General features: G+C 42.1%; 1 protein-coding gene across 4 annotated transcripts in view; it reads right to left on the bottom strand.

Annotated features, from left to right (window-relative positions):
- Window positions 1–25835, bottom strand: part of SUPT3H (SPT3 homolog, SAGA and STAGA complex component) — a 634212-nt gene that overhangs the window by 156725 nt on the left and 451652 nt on the right. For all 4 annotated transcript variants that reach the window (XM_069728220.1, XM_069728221.1, XM_069728222.1 and 1 more), the window contains one exon: window positions 25610–25749. In XM_069728220.1, the coding sequence (XP_069584321.1) occupies window positions 25610–25749 (140 nt within the window). The remainder of the gene's footprint in view (window positions 1–25609; window positions 25750–25835) is intronic.

Raw genomic sequence — 25835 nt, 5'->3', positions numbered from 1 at the left:
TTTAAAGGATGATAGGAGTGGTTTCCAAACAACATCAGCTGACCAGCCCAAAAGAAGCTGCTAGCAAGAGACTGACATTAACAAAAGGAAAAACAACGTTAAATTACAGCAGAACCAGAGCTGCCACAAATCCAATAATGAATTGTGACATCTACCCGCAATCTTCAATAATAATAATTTGTGTAATAATAATATTAGAAAATACCTCCAGTTACAAGTGTAGTATAGTTCTTCTGATCCGCAATGTTATTTAACCCATGTGCAGGGTATTTCAGTATCTTATGTATCCATGGCTACAACCATTAACAACGGTCTGTCACTATATGAGTGTTCATAACCACGAATAGCTAAGCTACTACGATGCCCTACACATGGGGTAAGCGACATAGCTAATCAGAAGAACTATACTACATTTCTAACTGGAAGTATTGTTTTATATTATTATTTTTACACCTACTTCAGCGTTCAGTTTTTAGAGGAATCAACTCTGACAGTCTGGTTGCCATGCATTTTGCATGTTTTCTAAAAACATATATATTATAGAAATTATAGAAGCTTCCAGAGATCTGAGTTGCGAGACTAAGAAATATAGTCTTGGTGCAAAAAAAAAAAAAAAGGGAAAAATGAATGGAGGCTCGTTCTGCCAGACGTGCTCATTAAATTCCATGCATCTGTTTTACAGCTTCTCTGACCACCAACACAGGCAGACGGTTTCACCAATTGCTTGGAATAATGTCCATGGCAAATTCTGGGGAAAATCCCTGCTTAGTCACACTACGAGGTTAGTCATGGAAAATTAACTATCCTAATAACAGGCATGTTGTGCCGCGTGGAGACTCAACTGGCAATTATTTTACACATGCTGAACGAAATAGGAAAAAAAGTCATACTGAACCCCTAGGAGTATATCCATGTAGATATTGCTTCCTTCTCCTATAACAGAAGCATCTTTAATGTACTAACCCTTTAATTGCTGAAGTATGTTTACACCTCAGTAATCACTGTCATCTCAACAAACTTCCATAACTTAATAGACACAATAATAAGAACTTTGTAACACATCTTTTCGGAGAACTTTGCTTCTTTCTCCACTTATGAGCCACTTCACCTACTTATGCACTCATCATTTAGTCTAAATAATAAGTCAAATGTGCAAGACTACAGCTGCATATATATATATATATATATATATATATATATATATATATATATATATATATATATATATATAGAGGGGAGGCGGAGAAAGAGCGAGCAGAGTGAGACAGGCGATTTCTAGCAAGCATTATCTCTCAACTCAAAGATGGATTCACAGCTGCACTGCTCAGTTTTGCTGGATAATGTCTTCCATAATGCTGCTGCTTCTGAAAAGGTGCATCATCGTCAGGAGAGCATGAATCCCTCAAATGTGTGTGTGCGTGTGTACTGTGTGATATATATAGACATCATCTCAGTTAGTTTCCACTCACTAGCTCAGAGACAATTGAAGATGACAGATCGAGGAGGCTGCAGAGGGGAAAACTGGTAAAAATAAATGTAGGATACAAGTCATTATGACCACAGATATTGTTATTTGTCATGTAAGCAAAAACCTCTAAAACACATAGCTGAAATTGTGGGACCAATTTTTGTGCCATTTTTACCACTTTCCCAGTATAAAAATATAACATCTGGGGTTATCACACAATTTTGGTGGTAAAAAGAATAAATTATTCTTTCTTCACTGCCCAATGGTATAAAATTGAGAGGTTTAGTTTGTAAAATGGGATCTCTTATGGGGGGTTCTGCTGTTCTGGCACCTCAGGGGCTCTGCTAATGTAATATGGCACCCTCAACAAAGTGCAGCAAAATCTGAAATGTAATATGGCGCTACTTCCCTTCTGAGCTTTGCACTGTGCCTGAAAAGTAGTTTTTGACCACATATGGTGTATCGGTGATCTCCGGAGAAATTGCAAAACACAAAGTTTGGGGTCCATTTTCTCCTGTTACCCTTGTGAAAATACAAAATTTGGAGCTAAAAAAGATTTTTGTGAGGGAAATGTGATTTTATTTTCTTGGCTCTACGTTATAAACTTCTGTGAAGCACATGGGGGTTCAAGGTGCTCAGTACACATCTAGATAAGTTCCTTAAGGAGTCTAGTTTCCAAAATGGTGTCACTTGTTGGGGGTTTCCTGTTTAGGCACATCAGGGGCCCTGCAAACGAGACATGGCGTCCACTAACTAATTATTGTAGTAAATTTTACATTCAAAAAGTGAAACGGCGCTCCTTCCCTTAAGAGCCCTGCTGTGCACCTAAACAGTGGTTTTCCCCCACATATGGGGTATCGGCGTACTCAGGACAAATTGCTCAACAAATTGCAATGTCATTTTCTCCCGTTACCCTTGCGAAAGTAAAAAAAAAAAATAGGTCTAAAGTAATTTTTTTGTGAAAGAAAAGTATAAAATGTTTAGTTTTTCCTTCCACATTCCAAAAAATCCTGCCTGTGAAGCACCTGAGGGGTTCATAAGCTTCTTGAATGTGGTTTTGAGCACCTTGAGGGGTGTAGTTTTCAGTATGGTGTCAATTGTGAGTATTGTCTGTCATATAGGTCCCTCAAAGTGACTTCAAATGTGAGGTGGTCTCTAAAAAAAAATTGTTTTGAAAATTTTGTTGTAAAAATGAGAAATCGCTGGTCAACTTTAAACCCTTATAACTTCCTAACTAAAAAAAGTTATGTTTAAAAAATTGTGCTGATGTAAAGTAGACATTAAAAATGAAAAAGGTTAAAAATTTCAAAATTTTTCGCCAAATTTCAATTTTTTTCATAAATAAACGCAAGTCATATCAAAGAAATTTTACCACTATCATAAAGTACAATATGTCACGAGAAAACAGTCTCAGAATCAGTGGAATTCATTGACGCTTTCCAGAGCTATAACCTCATAAAGGGACAGTGGTCAGAATTGTAAAAATTGGCCCGGTCAGGAAGGTGAATACAGTCTACAAAATTTTGTGAATGTTTTTAAGCTATATTTTATTTTTTTAACAAACGTTCTAATTGTTTTTGTTGCACTTATTCCCTCATTGCCGTTTTAAAATGGCGATTGGGAATTGCACCACCTGGCAGCAGCGATTCCCATGGGTGTCAACTGTACATGATGGTTTTGTGACCAATCGGGGCCGATTAATCCCTTAAAAAACGCTGTCAATCGCTACAGCCATAAGTTGTTACAAGAGGGGTTGCAAGACCCCTTTAGTAACCACCAGACCCCCACGATGAGAATGGTACGCTGAGGTTATGTGATGACTCCAGGGTACGGTGGCCTGTGAGATCCAGCTATCAGGCCGAGTCTCAAAGGCACAGTGAGTGCTTCACTGACTGCTCTCATGCACTGCTGTACATGAGTGCATGAGTATGTGAGGTAGCTATGGGTTAAAAATACTCATTACACCCCTAGATTAATTCCTTGGGGTCTAGTTTCCAAAATGGGGTCAATTGTGGGGGGTTTCTGATGATTTCACGTCAGGGGCTCTCCAAATGCGACATTGCATTCACAATCTATCCCAGACAAATAGCGCTCTTTCCTTTCCTAGCTCTGTCATGCGCTCAAGCAGAAATTTTTGACAACATATAGGGTAGAGTCGCCTTCAGGAGAAAATGCGGAAGAAATTATGGGGCCCGTTTTTACCTATTATCCATTGTTAAAATTACAAATTTGGGGCTAAAACAACATTTTCGTGAAAAAAAAATGAAAATTTGCAATATGACGACCTAATTTTATCAAAGTACCTATGAGTTAAAAATGGTCACTACACTCCTGAACAAAATCCTTGATGGGTCTAGTTTCCAAAATTAGGTTCCCCTTATGTTTTTTTCAACTGTTTCGGCACATCTGGGGCTCTCCAAACGCGACATGACACCCGTAGACCGTTCCATCAAAGTCTGCGTTCCAAAACGTCACTCCTTCCTTTCCAAACCCTGCTGTGTGCCCTAACAGTGGTTTTCCTCCAAATTCGGGGAATCCGCATACTCAGGAGAAATTGCACAACACATTTTTGGGTCCATTTTCTCCTTTTTCCTTGTGAAAATAAAATTTGGGACTAAAAATACATTTTTATGGGAAAAATTTGATTTTTTTTCTTTTCACAGCTCTACGTTACAAACTACTGTGAAGCACCTGGGGGTCCAGGTGCTCAAGACACATCAAGATAAGTTCTTTGAGGTGCTCTAGTTTCCAAAAGTGGGTCATTTGTAGGGGTTTCCACTGTTTAGACACATCAGGGGCTCTCCAAACGCGACATGACGTATGTTTTCAATTCCAGCCATTTTTGTGTTCAAAAAGTGAAATGGCGCTCCTTCCCTTCGGAGACCTGCCGTGCGTCCAAACAGTGGATTTACCCCACATATGGGGTATCGGCGTACTCAGGAGAAATTGCATAAAAAGTCTTAGCGTCCATTTTCTCCTGTTATCATTGTGAAAATAACAAATTTGGTGCTCAATTTACATTTTTGAGAAAAAAAAATTAAACGTTCATTTTTTCCTTCCACGTTGCTTTAGCTCCTGTGAAGCACCTTAAGGGTTAATAAATTTCTTGAATTCTGTTTTGAGCTCTGTCAGGGGTGTAGTTTGTAAACTGGTGTCACTTTGGGGTATTTAGGTCATATGAGCCCCCCAAAAGTCACTTCAAAAGTGATGTGGACCATAAAAAGTGGTTTTGGAAATGTTGTTGGAAAAAAAAATTGAAACTGCTGACCAACTTTTAATCCTTATAACTTTCTAACCAAATTAAAAAAAATCTGTTCTAAAAATGATTCAGATGTAAAGCAGACATGTGGGAAATGTTTTTTTTATTAACCATGTTGAGTAACAGAACTTTTTGATTTAAGGGCATCAGAATTAAAACTTTCGATATTTTTACAAATAAGCGCACGTCATATCGAACAAATGTTACCATTAATATAAAGTACAATGTGTCACGAAATGACTATCAGAATCAGTGGGATCCGTTGAAACGTTCCAGAGATATTATCACATAAAATGACACTGTCCAGATTTAAAAATTTTTGCCTGGTCAGGAAGGTCAAAATTGGCTCGGTCACTAAGTTGGTTAAAGATCCAAATTAGAAAGACCTGAGATACAACAATAATTTTTTTTTTTTTCGCAGAAAATTTCCCCAGTCTTGGTGACACTTTGTTACCGAGCCAAAATCATTTCAAAAAAGGCATCTACATTCCGAGAACTCGCGCCGAACAATATATTACAAAGTTCTAAGAGTACAAATGTCTTTTTGTTTCTATATAGCAATCTTTCACAGTTTATAAATCTCCGAATGAAATCCAAGCCCTGAAATAATGAGACGTTTTCCCTCCCGAGATCCTCGGCAGTCCGCTTATATTTTAGATGTCGCACGAGTTAAGATTTAAGAGCATTTCAGCAAATCCGAGATGGTTTTTGTTTGATTTATATTGCTAATGACACATTATGGATTATTTCTCTAATAGCGTAAAACTTCAATGTATGGAATTTCTAAACTTCGAGGAGAAGCAAGAAAGAAAGGAAAAAAAAAAAAGTGCAGCCCCCGGGGGTACAGACTATTTACTATTATATGTCTGATCTACAACGTGTTGCCACACTGATTACTATGTAGTGTTGGATCGCAACCCAACTATGCTCAATCAGCCATGTTTAGCAGTTGGCACGTATCGCCGAAAAGGATGTTATAAGCTACCAGGCTTGATGCTGAACATCCATTCATCAGCGAAGTGGTTTAACAAGAAAAGCATCAAAGCCCTACAGCCCTCCTCATCAGTGCCGCACATGAATAAAGACCCTATAAAAATCAGATGTGGAGACCAAACCCCTGTAATAAGTGTAGGCTAGAAGATTTAAGTACAAGATTCCAGACCCTACTTTGTACAAGTTATTCTCGTATCGTATGCCTGAAGCAAAAAAAAAAAGAAAAGTAAAATATGAATATGGACACGTTTTATACCGAAAATAAAATAGAATTTTAACATTCCGAACAAATTCTGAGAGTTCTCGACAAGCTTACATGCGTAGTCTATTCCTTAGGGTAGGAAATCAGTGATTGAGGAGATCCAACTTCCGGACAGCAACTTGAGCAACGTGGCGTTTCAAGAAGTACAAGAGATGGCACCATCCATAATGAGGCTGAAGGCCAGCCCACTCAAGATTGACCGGCAAAGATGGGCCTGGACACAGCCACATGCAAATGGACATGTCAAGGTCAGCAGTCTATTAAGGCCGGGGTCACACTTGTGAAACTCGCGCAAGTCTCTCGCATCAATACCCGGCACTGCCGCCGGCACTCGGGATCGGAGCGCATGGCTGCGTGGAAATACATGCAGCCGCACGCTCCGGTCCAGAGTGCCGGTGGCAGTTGCGCGAGTTTCTCGCATCACACTCGCAAGTGTGACCCCGGCCTAATTCTGTACATAGATGAACCCCACTTATTAAACATTGATGTCCTAATAATTACGAGCGGTGGAGAACAGGATGTAAAGTAGAATAAAAAATAAGAATGCCTGAGTCTAGAGATGTGTCACATTAGGCTGTGTTGTAGTTTCAATACAATCAGTGTTTTATCAGCAGGAGATTATTGCTGCAGGACTAGGTGTCGCTTACTTAATCTGTGTAACCACGCCCACACCCACTACTGATTGGCAGCTTACTGACTGTACAAAGGAAGCTGCCAATCAAGGGTGTGCGTAGAGTTATACACAGCTCAGCATTCTGACCACTGCACCATCAACTGCAAAGAAAACAAAGATTCTATCAAAACTGTACCAAGCAGTCCAGTAAGTGACATAGTCCTGGAATCAGGCTCTCTTGCTCTATAGTATGCTGCTCTCAGATTAAATGGAAAAAACTTGCTGACAGATTCCCTTTTATAAAGTCTGGCTGTTAGCCAACACCTTATAAGCACTCTGCTTTCCCAAAAGGTTTCTATCTGCATCAATGGAATTTCCCAATGCCATAAAGTGATGGCACATTGCAAGGATAGGGCAGAAATTTATCATTGGCAAGGGACCAACCTTAGGCAGCCTACCACAATGTTGTAATCTCTTTGCAGTTTTTAACTTGCACCACGGCCCCAGGCTACCTGTCATTGCATTGCCAGGGACAATGGGCAGCTACCCTGTCCATCCAGCTAGAGGAACCCTAGGCTATCCCTGTGCCCAGGATTACTCCTGATGGTGGAGATGCCAGAGTCTCATACCTGGCTAAATTCCTATAATAACATTTATCTGTTCCCTCCCCCACCCTGGAAGGTATGGGACGGAAATTAATAGGATAATACAAGCCTGAAAGACAGGCTGAACTCCACACAGAAATCTCGTGAAAATCACTCCAAACACCTGCTACTAACACTGAACTTCTCCTTCAACTCCAAAACAGGTAGTAGTAACTATCACTGGCAAAGAAGGAAGACCACAGCGTCCGGTAACACATAACTGTAGTAGTTAGAACAGGAGGTGTATTCTTAAACCTGCAGGGAGTAACAAACTCAGAACAGCTGATACAACAAAGACAGAGGAATAAAGGAGTCCAACTAAGCAGTTTAACCCCTAGCAGCAACAGAGCAATGAAAGCCAGAATTACTAATAGGATGGTGAAGCTGTTCTAACCACCGCAGGTATATGTGTTACCGGATGCCGTGATATGATCCCACTTTGTCACGGTAACCCCTTGACACTACCCAGCTATGTAGGAATCTTTACAGTGGCTAGTAAGGGTCGGTTATAGCTCCCTGTACAGATGTCTGGTTTAGAGTGGCACTGTGCAGGGAAAAATTACACCTTTCGTCTCATGATTGGTACAAGTCCAAGAGGTCAGACCCAGCAAGTACCGGGCCTAATGCTCCTGGTTATCTATTAGTATACTGCACACATGGAGCAGGCTTAGGCGCTAAGTGTATCTGCTGTAATTGGAGTTCGTGCTGATTGAAGAAGCAGTTGAACCCCTTAAATGCCACCATCAACTAACACAGTGGCATTTAAGGGGTTGGAAATGGGAGGGCTCCTTCTGACGCCCATCACGATACCACCCCCGACAACACAATTGCAGGATTCAGATGACATTGGCATCAGCCAGGTTTGTACAACTTTGAAGCCAATATCTGATATTGTGCAACTGTCTGAACTAATGAAATATTAATAAAATAGTTATCCCAAACATTAAACGCTGAAACAAAAGAAAAATCGAAATTACAGAACTATGCTTTTTTCGATTAATGTGCCTCCCCCAAAAAAAATTAAACAAAAAAGATCAGAAAGTAGTATGGACCCAAAAAGGGCAATGATATATTCGACAGCTCGCATGGCAAAAAAAAAAAAACTCATACAACTCTATCAACAAAAAAAATATTTTAAATAATTCCTCCCTTGGTTGAAGATCGGAAAGGAAACCCCCGTTATCATGTTGCAACCCCACAGTCAGATATTCACAAAAATTTTCCTTAAACACCATCATAAAATACTTATCAATTTTCAAAAAGTTTGCCATGAAATTTTCAATAATTGGTCTTTAATCTTGTACAGATATGCTAGCTATCTCCGTGCTAAACCGCTGCGGATTTATGGCGGATTTACCGCGTTTTTTCTGCGCATTTCACTGCGGTTTTACAACTGCTCAAATAGAAAATCTCAGTTGTAAAACCGCAGTGAAATGCGCAGAAAAAACGCGGTAAATCCGCCATAAATCCGCAGCGGTTTAGCACTGCGGATTTATCAAATCCGCAGCGGAAAAATCTGCAGAGGACCAAAATACGTGTGCACATACCGAAACCCTAACCCTAGCCCTAACCCTAACCCTAGCCCTAACCCTAGCCCTAACCCTAACCCTACCCCTAACCCTATTCTAACATTAGTGGAAAAAAAAAATTCTTTATTTTTTTATTGTCCCTACCTATGGGGGTGACAAAGGGGGGGGGGGGGTCATTTATTATTTTTTTTATTTTGATCACTGAGATATAATCTATCTCAGTGATCAAAATGCACTTTGGAACGAATCTGCCGGCCGGCAGATTCGGCGGGTACACTGCGCATGCGCCCGCCATTTTGGAAGATGGCGGCGCCCGGGGAGATGACGGACGGACCTCGGCACGATCGGTAAGTATGATGGGGTGGGTGGGAGCACAGGGGGGGTGAATCGGAGTGCGGGAGGGGTGGAACGGAGCACGGGGGGGTGGAACGGAGCACGGGGGGTGTAACGGAGCACGGAGGGGGGTGGATCAGAGTGCAGGGGGGTGATTGGAGCACGGGGGGGTGATTGGAGCTCGGGGGGATCGGACAAGAGCACGGGGGGAGCGGAGCACAGGACAGAGGGGAGCCGGAGCAGTGTACCGGACAGATCGGAGGGCTGGGGGGGCGATCGGTGGGGTAGGGGCACATTAGTGTTTCCAGCCATGGCCGATGATATTGCAGCATCGGCCATGGCTGGATTGTAATATTTCACCAGTTATAATAGGTGAAATATTACAAATCGCTCTGATTGGCAGTTTCACTTTCAACAGCCAATCAGAGCGATCGTAGCCATGGGGGGGGGGGTGAAGTCACCCCCCCTGGGCTAAACTACCACTCCCCCTGTCCCTGCAGATCAGGTGAAATTGGAGTTAACCCTTTCACCGGATCTGCAGGGACGCGATCTTTCCATGACGCCACATAGGCGTCATGGGTCGGATTGGCACCGACTTTCATGACGCCTACGTGGCGTCAAAGGTCGGGAAGGGGTTAACAAAAAAATTATTTAATTGCAGTGACATTTTCATAAAAAAGACAACTATTAGGGAACGCAAAAAAATATTGCTGGAAAATGGAATGTGTTGGTAGTGAGGGTGCCCCTGGCCTTAGCCAAAAGTATAATTCAATGACGTGTTAAGAGTTAGTATGTCAAATGATATTAGATTGCCATTGTAAAAAGTAATTAGACTAGAGATCATAATAAGAAAGTCAGATATGTCCTTAATAAAGAAGGATATAATAATAGTGGAAAAGATGTGCAGGATTCTATTCAGGTAAATGGTTATACAGGAAAACGTGGACCCCATCCAGGACACAATGGGATGACTTGGTGGGTGGATTGTGTAATGTCCCAGGTCTTGTATTTTGTACCAAATGTCCATAACCATCTAGCTATTGAACTTACCTATTATTTTTCACATGGAGTACTGTGTCCAGCACATGGAGTACTGTGTCCAGTTTTGGTCACCGGTGCTCAGGAAGGATATAATGGAACTAGAGAGAGTACAAAGGAGGGCATCAAAATTAATAAAGGGGATGGGAGAACTACAATACCCAGATAGATTAGCGAAATTAGGATTATTTAGTCTAGAAAAAAGACGACTGAGGGGCGATCTAATAACCATGTATAAGTATATAAGGGGACAATACAAATATCTCGCTGAGGATCTGTTTATACCAAGGAAGGTGACGGGCACAAGAGGGCATTCTTTGCGTCTGGAGGAGAGAAGGTTTTTCCACCAACATAGAAGAGGATTCTTTACTGTTAGGGCAGTGAGAATCTGGAATTGCTTGCCTGAGGAGGTGGTGATGGCGAACTCAGTCGAGGGGTTCAAGAGAGGCCTGGATGTCTTCCTGGAGCAGAACAATATTGTATCATACAATTATTAGGTTCTGTAGAAGGACGTAGATCTGGGGATTTATTATGATGGAATATAGGCTGAACTGGATGGACAAATGTCTTTTTTCGGCCTTACTAACTATGTTACTATGTCTCTCTATGTCAAGTTCCAAGGGATTTTTGCTCCAACTATATGAAAAATGGAATTTCTTGGGACACACAACCCTCCACAATGAAAATGTAACACCAGGATATTATAATATATATTTATTATTAGTGGAATTATAGACATCAGAGGATGGAGACATGTTAACAAATGAAAGCAATGTTTTTAAAAGCTCTCGATTTAATCAGTCTAGAGTATGAGTGCCAAATGCAGAATTCCCCTGCACTTACAGCCTCGGCTGCCATCAGTAAGATAATCAATGGTTGTCTGAGGAATGTTCTACCGTGTTGAATTTACTTGGGTAAATCATCAAGATCTGCTGCTGGCAGCTCCCTTTGAAATTGCCAAACAATGACGTCCTAGATGTGCTTTATGGGAAACAAGTCCGAAGACGCTGCAGATCATGATAGCATGTTGAGGCTACATGAGCGTTGCCATGATGAAAAATGGCTCCGGAGGAGTGACCATACTACTGATTCCACAATTGATCCTTTCTGTACTGCAAGTGAAATGGGAAATCACATACGAGGATAACAACCGTCAAACATTGTCTAGGCAAACCATCAGAAGGCGTTTTCACAATATTGGGCTTCCACCAAACCCCTCATTTCAGGTGCTCTATTGACCCAACGCCATAGCTCTCAAAGGCCATCATAGTGCAGCACATTATGATGCAAAGCTGGATTGGAGGTCTAACCTCCTCATCGATGACTCCCGCTTTTGTCTTAGAGATTGGTTTGGAGACCACAAGGGCAACGCCATGAAGATGCCTTCATGAGAGAATATCACACAGTTCTTACTTCCAGGATTATGGTGTGGGTTGGTATAATGTACGGTAGTGGACCTTTCTAGTCTTTATTCCAGATACACTAACAGCGCCACGGCTAAATAAATAGTCGTACCACTAGTTCCATCACCAAATTTATTAATGTGTCCCTATAGCCAGTTTTCAACACGACAATTTCCGGATGCATGCTGCTCGTGCTACTGCGAGAAGAGTGTGTGGCCTAAATGTGCTTCTATAGCTGGCATCATCTCCGGGCTTGCTTCCCATAGAAAAAACACACATTTTGAGTTGGTATACAGGCAACACAAACGCATTTTTACATTGGCAATTAAACAGACAAAACCTACAAGAAACAAAATGAGCATATACCCTGTACTAAAGTAACAGAGGGTTCTTTGTACTCATTGTTTTTGGCTAAAAAAGAAAAAGAATAAAAGCCATACCACCAGCGATAAGGTGACCCTATTCGGGATGGTCCTACCCGGTCTACTCCCTGTATCCACAATTCATACAGTGTAGCTCAAATGCATCTGAGTATATAGAACATCGATAAAAGAAAATTCAAGCCAATAAAACCAGTATATACACTATTAATAAAAAGGTTAAACTACATACAAGAAAAAACATACATATGAGAATGGAGCACACAGGTATACGAAACTCGGGGGGAATATCACTACATGGTGAGTAAATGCATGATAAAATACAACATTGGCGTATCACTGGATAGGTATATACCAAGAGGGAATTGTATACACATAAATTATGCATCATGAGCAGTTACTAGACAAATAATTAAGGGGACAAAGTAGAACTGGTATATTCATTATAGTTAAACCCTCAGCTGTTACTGAATGTGAAGCTCTAATATACAGTAAGTGAATACAGCATCCTATAATAGCAGTACTCCATAATAACATAACACACTAGGTAAGTATAATAATATCCTCTGTGAATTAGTCGGAGGCCCTACACAATCAAATATGCAGGTACATATGGGCCCACCAATACCAACAAGCTGTAACATAAGATGATAATAAATAAATCATGCCCCCACATAGTGGAAATAGTATTACCACAAGTAGAGGGTAATATCCCACCACACACAATGCGCGTTTCATCCTTGCCCTCTCTCACGTTACTGACATTACCATCTCCGCATCCATTGGCTCACACACTGTTCTAATAGGTGGCCGCCCCTCACCTCGACGCCAACGGTAGAAGCCAAGGCAAAACGCGCGTCGGGGTGTGGGGATGCCGGGCTGTTCTGTTCTTTCCTGATCACTCCTCATTCCACTTGGATTTAAATTGTTATCCATCCACCAAACAGGTATTGTTTAGAGGGTTTTTCAGAACCCTAGCGGTTGCTGGCTAACATCTTCTTAAGAACATTAGCTACATTTATTGCCTTTAACCTCACTGATCTATTTACACTGTTGTGAATTCCGCTCTTGGGCTCCCTCCGGTGGTTGTAAGTAGCATTTTTGTGAGTTCTGCTCTTTGGCTCCCTCCTGTGGTTTTTAGTGGTATGGCTGCTTCTTGGATTTAGCTTCAGCAGCTGTTTTCACTGATCGTCTTTCTGGCTCGGCTATATTAGTCTGGCCTTATCCCTCATTCAATGCCAGTTGTCAATTGTTCCTGCCTGGAGTCATTGCTCTTAGGACTTTCCTGACACTCTGACCAGTTCATTAAAGCTAAGTCCTTGCTTGTCCTTTTGCGGTTCACTTGTTGTGGACTTGTTGTTCAGCACTTTCTTTGTTTTTGTTCATTTGTCCAGCTTTACAGTATGGATCTATTCAGCTAGGCTGGAAGCTCTGGGCAGCAGAGTTTGCCCTCCACACCTTTAGTCAGGTGTGGAGATTTTTGCATTTCTCTGCGGTGGACTTTTTCTAGTTTTTATTACTGACCGCACAGCGTTCTGTCCTGTACTATTTTCTATCTAGCTAGAAGTGGCCTCCTGTGCTAAATCTTGTTTCATACTACGTATGTCATTTCCTTCTCCTCTCACAGTCATTATTTGTGGGGGGCTAATCTATCCTTTGGGGATTTTCTCTGAGGCAAGATAGTTTTCCTGCTTCTATTTTTAGGGGTTGTTAGCTCTGAGGCTGTGACGAGATGCCTAGGCAGAGTTAGGAGCATCCCACGGCTACTTCTAGTGTTGTGTTGAGCTTAGGGACTGCGGTCAGTATAGTTGCCACCTGCTCAGAGCTAGACGCATGTCGCTCCTTAATCACCAGATCATAACAGTACACTAGAATTAAATATATTGCAATATGGCTGTATACATTTACATCTTTTTGGCCTATTTGGTAGATCTATGTGTAAGGCTTAATTGTTTTTTAATGGATTAAATATTACTTATTCAGCAGTGCTTGTCGAGTGCCATTTTCTCTCCTTTACTATAATGGTTTGTCTGACTGCTTCGTTGTGCACCAACAACAAGCGCTGCAGCTGAATTGTTCAGTGTACGGGAAAAAAATGTGCTAGTATAATTAAGACTGGTGCCGAATAACCTCCGCTTCGATTAATTATGCACTGTAGAGGTAAAAAGTTTACCACCGGTCACTGGTATTGGCTGGTTCTCAAAGAATAGAGGGGTCCTCATGACATTTTGTAAAAATTATTTAAGTAAATTAAAAAAAAAAAAAAACGGCATAGAGTCCCCCACATTTTTTGACAACCAGCCAAGCTAAACCAGACAGCTGGAGGCAGGTATTCTCAGCGTGGTAAGGGGCCATGAATACTGCCCCTCCCCACCTGTAAACAGCAGCCCGCAAGCGCTCAGAAAAGATGCACCTATTAGATGCACCAGTTTTGGCGCATTCGCCACTTTTTGCCAGCACTTCCCACTTTTCCTATGGTGGTAGCAAGTGGGGTTCATATTTTCCAGTGACAGAGCCCACGGCTTAGTAACGCCTATAAGACACGCATTCATTATTAATCCTATAGTTGTATTGTAAGTAAACACACAGCCAGAATAAAGTCCTATATTTGAAAAAAAAAAAAAAACACACTTCTACATAGTTACACTCATCTAACATCCAATCCACTGAAGCCATGGTCTTCTGTGAAAAAAAAATAAAAATAAGAAAAAGCAAACATATCCCTTGCCTATCTATCGCTCTGTCTCATGCCGTAAACCATGTCTGAGATGAATAGTTTCAAGATCCGGTTTCAAGATCCAACTGTCCAGGCTGAAAACCACTGGAGAGTGAGCTGCGGCAAGCTCGGCCTCAGAGACTAGTGTCACATCATCGAGGTTACCGCAGGTCACGGAGGTCCAGCCGGGTCCCTGAACTGTGGTGAGCTCAGTGAGATCACCGCTAGCGCAGTGAAAAAAAGGTCTCACGGTGCAGCAGTGAGTGCACCAGAATTCACCGTGAGATTCTTCTCACCATTGTTCCATGAATTTTTGTGTTTTTTTCCTGTGGATTTCTGCATTTTTATGCAAGTTAGGGCATGGCCCCTCTTCCTTGAGCTGAATATTACATTTAAAAAGCTTCCCAAGGCTGAGTTGCTCAGCGTTCGGAACCCAGTCCTTTGTCTGCTCCTTGTCATGCTGAGGTCACATCTAACACATTATAAGGTTTAAATATTAGAAAATCTCGAACGTGGTCACCTTGTCACTGGAATGTCAGTGGTCGGCAACTGAACAAGAAGCTGCCAGAAGCGGATCTTGATGATTTGCCCAAGAACATTTTCTCAGACGACCATTAATAACTTCAGTGATCGCATCTGTGACTAAGTGAAGGAATTTCTGCACGTGGTGCTCACACTCCATACTGAGTAAATCGAGATATTTGGAAAATTTTGCTTTAATTTTTTATTCATTTAGATATCAGTAACATGTCTATCAATTCTGTGCCTCTCATTATTCCACAATTTTTCCTTCTTGGTGCTACAATTTCAATATTAAGGAGGCTAATTAAAGTAAACTGAAGAGCAAGTTTTAAGAAATTGGTGGGTCACTATGACTTGTCAGAATAATTTTTTTTTTGGAAACTTCGATCAGTGATGGCTCAACCAGTGGACGAGGTATAAAAGGTGACACGACCAATCCGAAACAACGTGTGACTTCATATTCTTTTTGGACATTGCTGAGCTTTCGGAAACATTCCTTACCATTGACTTCTGTACAAACGTCTCAAAAATTAGCCAAAAAAGTAGCGAAGAATTTTTTAACTAAATGACGATTGGCACCAAAAATACACAAACTATATCCTGCTTTAATTAAAGAGTCTGCAATTTGCTGGCTCCTAAATGAGCCATTGTACGGAGCATTAAGGCACTAAAACCTACATTTACTAGATTTATACTAATGCAACATCCAAGTGTTGGAAGTACAGTGGAAATCACTTAAAGGATTAGCTGTTAAGGTAATAAAATATATAAAAAATGCATGAAATTGCGAGAGCCAAGGCTGACGATAAAATACGGGCTGCAAAATACCGCTAACCCAAAATAGAAAATAATCACACACACATACCGTTTTCATACATCGTTAAAGTCCAACACTTAAAGGTCTGAAGGTCCAGAATAGTGTAATGGCAGCATATGAGGAGGGTTGTGGTGGCCAACGTAACGTACAACCCAACAAACTATTGAGAATACAAAGAAAAAAAGATTTGTCCAAAAAGTTTTGTACTTGTGACTCCGGTCCACTACATTCTTGTTTAACATAGTAACATAGTAACATAGTTAGTAAGGCCGAAAAAAGACATTTGTCCATCCAGTTCAGCCTATATTCCATCATAATAAATCCCCAGATCTACGTCCTTCTACAGAACCTAATAATTGTATGATACAATATTGTTCTGCTCCAGGAAGACATCCAGGCCTATCTTGAACCCCTCGACTGAGTTCGCCATCACCACCTCCTCAGGCAAGCAATTCCAGATTCTCACTGCCCTAACAGTAAAGAATCCTCTTCTATGTTGGTGGAAAAACCTTCTCTCCTCCAGACGCAAAGAATGCCCCCTTGTGCCCGTCACCTTCCTTGGTATAAACAGATCCTCAGCGAGATATTTGTATTGTCCCCTTATATACTTATACATGGTTATTAGATCGCCCCTCAGTCGTCTTTTTTCTAGACTAAATAATCCTAATTTCGCTAATCTATCTGGGTATTGTAGTTCTCCCATCCCCTTTATTAATTTTGTTGCCCTCCTTTGTACTCTCTCTAGTTCCATTATATCCTTCCTGAGCACCGGTGCCCAAAACTGAACACAGTACTCCATGTGCGGTCTAACTAGGGATTTGTACAGAGGCAGTATAATGCTCTCATCATGTGTATCCAGACCTCTTTTAACGCACCCCATGATCCTGTTTGCCTTGGCAGCTGCTGCCTGGCACTGGCTGCTCCAGGTAAGTTTATCATTAACTAGGATCCCCAAGTCCTTCTCCCTGTCAGATTTACCCAGTGGTTTCCCGTTCAGTGTGTAATGGTGATATTGATTCCTTCTTCCCATGAGTATAACCTTACATTTATCATTGTTAAACCTCATCTGCCACCTTTCAGCCCAAGTTTCCAACTTATCCAGATCCATCTGTAGCAGAATACTATCTTCTCTTGTATTAACTGCTTTACATAGTTTTGTATCATCTGCAAATATCGATATTTTACTGTGTAAACCTTCTACCAGATCATTAATGAATATGTTGAAGAGAACAGGTCCCAATACCGACCCCTGCGGTACCCCACTGGTCACAGCGACCCAGTTAGAGACTATACCATTTATAACCACCCTCTGCTTTCTATCACTAAGCCAGTTACTAACCCATTTACACACATTTTCCCCCAGACCAAGCATTCTCATTTTGTGTACCAACCTCTTGTGCGGCACGGTATCAAACGCTTTGGAAAAATCGAGATATACCACGTCCAATGACTCACCGTGGTCCAGCCTATAGCTTACCTCTTCATAAAAACTGATTAGATTGGTTTGACAGGAGCGATTTCTCATAAACCCATGCTGATATGGAGTTAAACAGTTATTCTCATTGAGATAATCCAGAATAACATCCCTCAGAAACCCTTCAAATATTTTACCAACAATAGAGGTTAGACTTACTGGCCTATAATTTCCAGGTTCACTTTTAGAGCCCTTTTTGAATATTGGCACCACATTTGCTATGCGCCAGTCCTGCGGAACAGACCCTGTCGCTATAGAGTCCCTAAAAATAAGAAATAATGGTTTATCTATTACATTACTTAGTTCTCTTAGTACTCGTGGGTGTATGCCATCCGGACCCGGAGATTTATCTATTTTAATCTTATTTAGCCGGTTTCGCACCTCTTCTTGGGTTAGATTGGTGACCCTTAATATAGGGTTTTCATTGTTTCTTGGGATTTCACCTAGCATTTCATTTTCCACCGTGAATACCGTGGAGAAGAAGGTGTTTAATATGTTAGCTTTTTCCTCGTCATCTACAACCATTCTTTCCTCACTATTTTTTAAGGGGCCTACATTTTCAGTTTTTATTCTTTTACTATTGATATAGTTGAAGAACAGTTTGGGATTAGTTTTACTCTCCTTAGCAATGTGCTTCTCTGTTTCCTTTTTGGCAGCTTTAATTAGTTTTTTAGATAAAGTATTTTTCTCCCTATAGTTTTTTAGAGCTTCAATGGTGCCATCCTGCTTTAGTAGTGCAAATGCTTTCTTTTTACTGTTAATTGCCTGTCTTACTTCTTTGTTTAGCCACATTGGGTTTTTCCTATTTCTAGTCCTTTTATTCCCACAAGGTATAAACCGCTTACAGTGCCTATTTAGGATGTTCTTAAACATTTTCCATTTATTATCTGTATTCTTATTTCTGAGGATATTGTCCCAGTCTACCAGATTAAGGGCATCTCTAAGCTGGTCAAACTTTGCCTTCCTAAAGTTCAGTGTTTTTGTGACTCCCTGACAAGTCCCCCTAGTGAAAGACAGGTGAAACTGCACAATATTGTGGTCGCTATTTCCTAGATGCCCGACCACCTGCAGATTTGTTATTCTGTCAGGTCTATTAGATAATATTAGGTCTAAAAGTGCTGCTCCTCTGGTTGGATTCTGCACCAATTGTGAAAGATAATTTTTCTTGGTTATTAGCAGAAACCTGTTGCCTTTATGGGTTTCACAGGTTTCTGTTTCCCAGTTAATATCCGGGTAGTTAAAGTCCCCCATAACCAGGACCTCATTATGGGTTGCAGCTTCATCTATCTGCTTTAGAAGTAGACTTTCCATGGTTTCTGTTATATTTGGGGGTTTGTAACAGACCCCAATGAGAATTTTGTTACCATTTTTCCCTCCATGAATTACGACCCATATGGACTCGACATCCTCATTTCCTTCGCTAATATCCTCCCTTAAAGTGGACTTTAGACAAGACTTTACATAGAGACAAACCCCTCCTCCTCTCCGATTTTTACGATCCTTTCTAAAGAGACTGTAACCCTGTAAGTTAACTGCCCAGTCATAGCTTTCATCTAACCATGTCTCGGTTATTCCCACTATGTCAAAGTTACCTGTAGATATTTCTGCTTCTAGTTCTTCCATCTTGTTTGTCAGGCTTCTGGCATTTGCGAGCATGCAGTTTAGAGGATTTTGTTTTGTTCCAATCTCCTCGCTGTGGATTGTTTTAGAAATGTTCTTACCTCCCATCTGAGTATGTTTTCCTGGGTCTTCTTTGTTCAAGTCTAATGTTTTTCTTCCTGTCCCCTCTTCTTCTAGTTTAACACCCTCCTGATGAGTGTAGCGAGTCTTCTGGCGAATGTGTGTTTCCCAGGTTTGTTGAGGTGTAGTCCGTCTCTGGCGAGGAGTCCATCGTACCAGTAATTCACACCGTGGTCCAGGAATCCGAATCCTTGTTGTCTGCACCATCGTCTTAGCCAGTTGTTTGCATCAAGGATCCTGTTCCATCTCCTGGTGCCATGCCCGTCTACTGGAAGGATAGAAGAAAAAACTACCTGTGCATCCAGTTCCTTTACTTTCTTCCCCAACTCTTCAAAGTCCTTGCAGATTGTCGGTAGGTCCTTCCTTGCCGTGTCATTGGTGCCAACATGTATCAGAAGAAATGGGTGGACGTCCTTGGAGCTGAAGAGCTTTGGTATCCTATCGGTCACATCCTTGATCATTGCACCTGGAAGGCAGCATACTTCTCTTGCAGTTATGTCCGGTCTGCAGATGGCTGCTTCTGTGCCTCTCAGTAGTGAGTCTCCCACCACCACCACTCTTCGTTGCTTCTTGGCTGTACTTTTTGCTGTCACTTGTTGCTGTGTGCCCTTTTCTTTTTTGCTTGCTGGTATTGCTTCATCCTTAGGTGTGCCATCTTCATCCTCTAGAAAGATTTGATATCGGTTCTTCAGTTGTGTGGTTGGTGATTTCTCCATGGTCTTCTTGCTTCTTTTGGTCACATGCTTCCACTCATCTGCTTTTGGAGGTTCTCTGACACTTTTTTCACCTTCTGTGACCAGTAGAGATGCTTCTGTTCTGTCTAGAAAGTCTTCATTCTCTTTGATGAGTTTCAAAGTTGCTATTCTTTCTTCCAGACCCCGCACCTTTTCTTCTAAAAGGGCCAATAGTCTACACTTCTGACAGGTGAAATTTGATTCTTCTTCTGGTCGATCTGTGAACATGTAGCACATGCTGCAGCTCACCATGTAGGTTGTCACATCTGCCATGTTGCTCCTAGATCCTGCTGACTTGCTGTGTGTTTTCCTTCTTGTATAATCTACTCAGCCAAGCTCTCTTGCAATAATATCCTACAGGCAAAAATTTTGGTGATGCTTTCCAAGCAGCTGGTCCCGGCTGTACCCAACGATCTTCTAGCTTAGGGAGACTCTTCGCTTTTCCCAGAAGGCACCTGGAATATGCAAATTAGCCTCCTCAAGCTTGAATCCCTGGTTTGGTGATGCTTTCCAAGCAGCTGGTCCCGGCTGTACCCAACGATCTTCTAGCTTAGGGAGACTCTTTGCTTTTCCCAGAAGGCACCTGGAATATGCAAATTAGCTTCCTCAAGCTTGAATCCCTGGTTTGGTGATGCTTTCCAAGCAGCTGGTCCCGGCTGTACCCAACGATCTTCTAGCTTAGGGAGACTCTTCGCTTTTCCCAGAAGGCACCTGGAATATGCAAAATTAGCCTCCTCAAGCTTGTTTGTCGACAGACGGATGTCGACAGATTTCACAACCCAAGCTACACGCATTTGATGGGGCCGGATTACTTTGAAAATCTTGGTCAGAACGGCCAGAATTTTTTTTTCTATCTTTTCATGTTGAAATGCTCATCTGAATTATAAGAGGGGAAATATTTCAAAGGAGATCTATAAAATTAGCATATGCCCTGTATAAGCAAAAATATTAAAAATATTAAGTTAAAACAAAAAAAGCCTTAACTTATTATTTTTTTTTTTTTACCTCTCAGTAATATTACTTATCGGCCATCCCCATTTGTTTGTTTTTTTCCTTCACGTCAATATTTTTGGGAGAAAATCCTACATTGGTGAAATTTATACAACAACGCCTATCGTTTTACCATTAGTATTAGAGATATCGTCCGCTCCACAAGATTTCTGAATTTACTACGTTATCTTAAAACTTATTCTACAAGTTCTCTTCTCCATGCTTAGTGTGGCACACAATGCAAAGATTGAGTCAACTTCTCCCCTTTTTATCTGGTTTCAAGTGTGATTTTCATATTTCCCCACACATGTTACTTGCCACATGTGAGTTTGTACAAGCATCACATGCTTGAAACAATGGTGTTTATCCCCCAATTTTGGAAATGTGCCAACAATTCTGTCCGGCCCATTTTGGGGGTTTTGTGTAAGACGATCTTCAATTTGCCTTTTTTCTTTCTTTTTTTTGTGTCGTCCCAATACACACAAAGGAAATAAGCATGTGTAGAACAAAAAGTGTAATGGAAATAATTTTCTGGGAGAAATACTTCATTTTCTGCAACAATTTCAAGGGTGTCAACACTTTTAGACCACAATCGTATTATGTTTATATAAAAATATATATACGCACACATCTATCTATACACACACATATATATTAATGTAATATATATTATTCAGATCGCAAAGTAACACCACTATGAAATTTTTACCGCACAGTGAACAATGTAAAACCAGACCCAATAAAGGATGAATGGTGTTTTTCATCCATTCCACCTCACAAAATTTTTTCCCATATTTTTCAGTCTACCGTTTAAATATTTTTGGGCTATATGGATTAACAGATAATATTGAAGTCTTCGAGAAAAAATAATTTTACATTTTTATAGCATTATTGTAGAGTATGAAAAGAAATTGGTTTAGGCAAAAAGTTAGAAACAGTTGCCCATTTTTTAAAGTCCTGAGCTGGTCCTTAGGATTTCTGCACACTTGGTCTCATGGACACAGCGTCGCGGTATTATATGATGCCGAGCGCTCCTCGTACACATGGCTAATGCACAATACTTTGTAAGTGAAACCATACCACAACAAAACACATCCCGTCGGAGTCGCGCTGACGTCAGAACTATGTGTTTATCATCTGTTCTGAACGTCCCGTTATGGTTTTTGGCCCCGGGGCGAAATGGAACGCAAAGTATCTGCAATCGTCCAAAACCATGATTACTGCACTCTTTCAGGGTAATTGATATGTAAAAGAAGAGTAATGATTTAACCATATTCCTGGGTTGTAAAACACTTTGGCATTCTTTTTTTTTTTTTGGTTCTGAAAATAGATTGAAGACCAGACTGAATCTAGAGGAACATCGTAAAAAAAACAAAAGCTGTAACGCACAAGACGGGCGGGATTAAAAGTTTGGCTTTTTTTTTTCTGGGACTAGAGATATTTTGACAAGGGTGAAAACAGGTTAAAAAATGAAAAATTATACCCATCCTCACCAATATACGACCCTCCCCCGTTAGCGGTCCAACGATACACTCTACATCCTGGTTCTGTCTCAACATCCCGGAAATGGATGAAAATGTCCGCTCATAAATCACTTGTCATGGGGTAACCTACCTCGCAGTAGGCTGAGGGGGCCTTTCCAGTGCATTCGGCCCAGACCAGATTGTAGGAACCATAAAAAAACCTCTAAGTCTCATAACGGGAGTTACAGGCAACCAATTAGGTGGAAGGGGGGTCATTTCCTTTTTAAATCTGTCTAAGGCACAAAAAATAATTTTTATCCTCTTGAAGCCTCCTTTAGCTTCTTAAGACTGCATGACGTCTATATCCATAAACACGTGGTGGATATCTAGGTCATGCTGATCGTATGGTGAAGCTTTTGTACCGATACGATCTGCTGCAGGAGCCCGACGAATATGCCCAACCGGGCACCTTCTAGAACGTTAGAATCGGTGTTCTCGACGATTCTAGCAGTTTAACTCCTTTTGTGATGCTGTTAAAAATGACAGTGTAAAATCAAGAATTTGACAGAGGGAGAACACTCCATCTGTTAGCCCATTGGCAACCTTGCAGGGGTGCCTACAAGTTGTCCTTGCAATCAGTGGGACGGAGAATGGACTCCTAGTCTGCCATATACTACAGCCCATCAGAGACTACCGGACAGCTGTCAGTCAAACACTGCCCTGCACTACACCAGTAGTGTACTGCATTACCTATTCGATCAGAAGATCGCATGTTCAGGTTTCCTTGAAAGAATAATAAATATTATTAAAAAATATTTTTTTTAAACGTTTAAAAAATAGAAAGTAAAGACGTCCTCCCCAAATACCCAGTTTTCCAAACTAAAACAAAAGAAATATCCCTTAAAACACCAAACTTATATAAAACTACCGTATATAATTATTAATCCTGCATAATGACGGCCATAAAAAAAAACAACAGTGCCATAATGGATGTCTTATTTCATTCCCCATCACAAAGTAATTATTAAAAAAAAGTCACCAAAAAAATTGGACACATCCAAAAATGGTGGTAATAAATACTACTGCTCATTATGCGCAATGAGGGATGGAGGGAGGGAGGGAAGGAGAGAGGTAGGGAGGGAAGAAAAGAGGGAGCGAGGGAAGGAGGGAGCGAGGGAAGGAGGGAGCAAGGGAAGGAGGGAGCAAGGGAAGGAGGGAGCAAGGGAAGGAGGGAGCAAGGGAAGGAGGGAGCAAGGGAAGGAGGGAGCAAGGGAAGGAGGGAGCAAGGGAAGGAGGGAGCAAGGGAAGGAGGAAGCAAGGGAAGGAGGGAGCAAGGGAAGGAGGGAGCAAGGGAGGGAGGGAGCAAGGGAGGGAGGGAGCAAGGGAAGGAGGAAGCAAGGAAAGGAGGGAGCAAGGGAAGGAGGGAGCAAGGGAAGGAGGGAGCAAGGGAAGGAGGGAGCAAGGGAAGGAGGGAGCAAGGGAGGGAGGGAGCAAGGGAGGGAGGGAGCAAGGGAAGGAGGAAGCAAGGAAAGGAGGGAGCAAGGGAAGGAGGGAGCAAGGGAAGGAGGGAGCGAGGGAAGGAGGGAGCGAGGGAAGGAGGGAGCGAGGGAAGGAGGAAGCAAGGAAAGGAGGGAGCAAGGGAAGGAGGGAGCAAGGGAAGGAGGGAGCAAGGGAAGGAGGGAGCAAGGGAAGGAGGGAGCAAGGGAGGGAGGGAGCAAGGGAGGGAGGGAGCAAGGGAAGGAGGGGCAAGGGAAGGAGGGAGGGAGGGAAGGAGGGAGGGAGGGAAGGAGGGAAGGAGGGAGGAAAGGAGGGAGGGAAGGAGGGAGCGAGGGAAGGAGGGGCAAGGGAAGGAGGGAGGGAAGGAGGGAGGGAAGGAGGGAGGGAAGGAGTGAGGAAAGGAGGGAGGGAAGGAGGGAGGGAAAGAGGGAGGGAAAGAGGGAGGGAAGGAGGGAGGGAAGGAGGGAGGGAAGGAGGGAGCAAGGGAAGGAGAGAGGGAAGGAAGGAGGGGTGTAATCCATCTCATAGTCCATCCTGCTTGAAGAAGGGTTACATTTGACAGGAAATGAATAGTAAGGCTTCTTTCACACTTGGGTCAGTACCGGTCCGTCGCTAAGCACGACGGACGTTGTGAAAATTTGGCACAACGGGGGCAGCGGATGCAGTTTTTCAACGCATCCGCTGCCCATTGTAAAGTCCCGGGGAGGAGGGGGCGGACTTCTGGCCGCGCATGCGCGGTAGGAAATGGCTGATGCGACGTACGAAAAAAACATTCCCTTGAAACATTTTTTCGTGACGACGGTCCGCCAAAACACGACACATCCAGTGCACGACGGACGCGACGTATGGCCATACATCGCGATCCGTCGGCAATACAAGTCTATGGGAAAAAAACACATCCTGCGGGCATATTTGCAGGATGCGTTTTTTTCCCAAAATGACGCATTGCGACAGAGGCCAAACGACCCAAGTGTGAAAGTAGCCTAAGTATAACAGAGAAGCCAGGCCTGGCAAGAGGGCAGCACAGGAAATGGTCCAGGTAAGCATCTCTCACCTATGCTGGAGGGCACACTCTTTTTCAAGGGCAGAGTGTAATATATTTGTGGATTTTTACGTCCAGGGGGCACAGTTTTTTTTTTTTTAGAAGGTACATTGTGTACAACAATTATCATAGAAATTTGGAGTAAAATTATATTAAGTCGACATAGTGAGGAGGAGTTTTACTTTTCAGGGGGCACAGTGTACGGCAGTTTTAATTTCAGAGGCCCAGTGTACGGCAGTTTTAATTTCAGAGGCCCAGTGTATGGCAGTTTTAGTTTTCAGGGGGCACAGTGTATGGCAGTTTTAATTTCAGAGGCCCAGTGTATGGCAGTTTTAGTTTTCAGGGGGCACAGTGTACGGCAGTTTTAATTTCAGAGGCCCAGTGTACGGCAGTTTTAATTTCAGAGGCCCAGTGTATGGCAGTTTTAGTTTTCAGGGGGCACAGTGTACGGCAGTTTTAATTTCAGAGGCCCAGTGTATGGCAGTTTTGTTTTCAGGAGGCACAGTGTAAGGTAGTTATTTTTTCAAAGGGCACATTGTACGGCAGTTTTGTTTTCAGGAGGCACAGTATGGCCGTATTCTTTTCAGAAGGCACATTATATGGTAGTTTTCGTTTCAGGGGAGACCATGTATGGCAACTTTGATTTAATCCATTATTTTGCACAGTTTGTGTCCCTGGAAAGGAAACCTTACCTCCATCCGTTCTTGCTTAACTTCATCAACCTCATCGTCTTCCATCAGGGCTAGGAGCTCTCCCGTCTGGTCAATGGAGTTCAGGAAGTCCTGGGCTAGCTTCTGCCGCTTGTTTGCATTATTGTTAGCGGCCATCTTCTCTACACAACCACAGAGAGAAAGACACAGGTTATTCTTCAAGTGATATCAGAATGGCTGTACAAAGAAGCGAGGGGAGAGTGGGCAT

Source organism: Ranitomeya imitator, chromosome 5 (assembly GCF_032444005.1).
Source record: "Ranitomeya imitator isolate aRanImi1 chromosome 5, aRanImi1.pri, whole genome shotgun sequence".
Lineage (NCBI taxonomy): Eukaryota > Metazoa > Chordata > Amphibia > Anura > Dendrobatidae > Ranitomeya > Ranitomeya imitator.
This window is presented reverse-complemented; position numbering and strand designations above follow the sequence as displayed.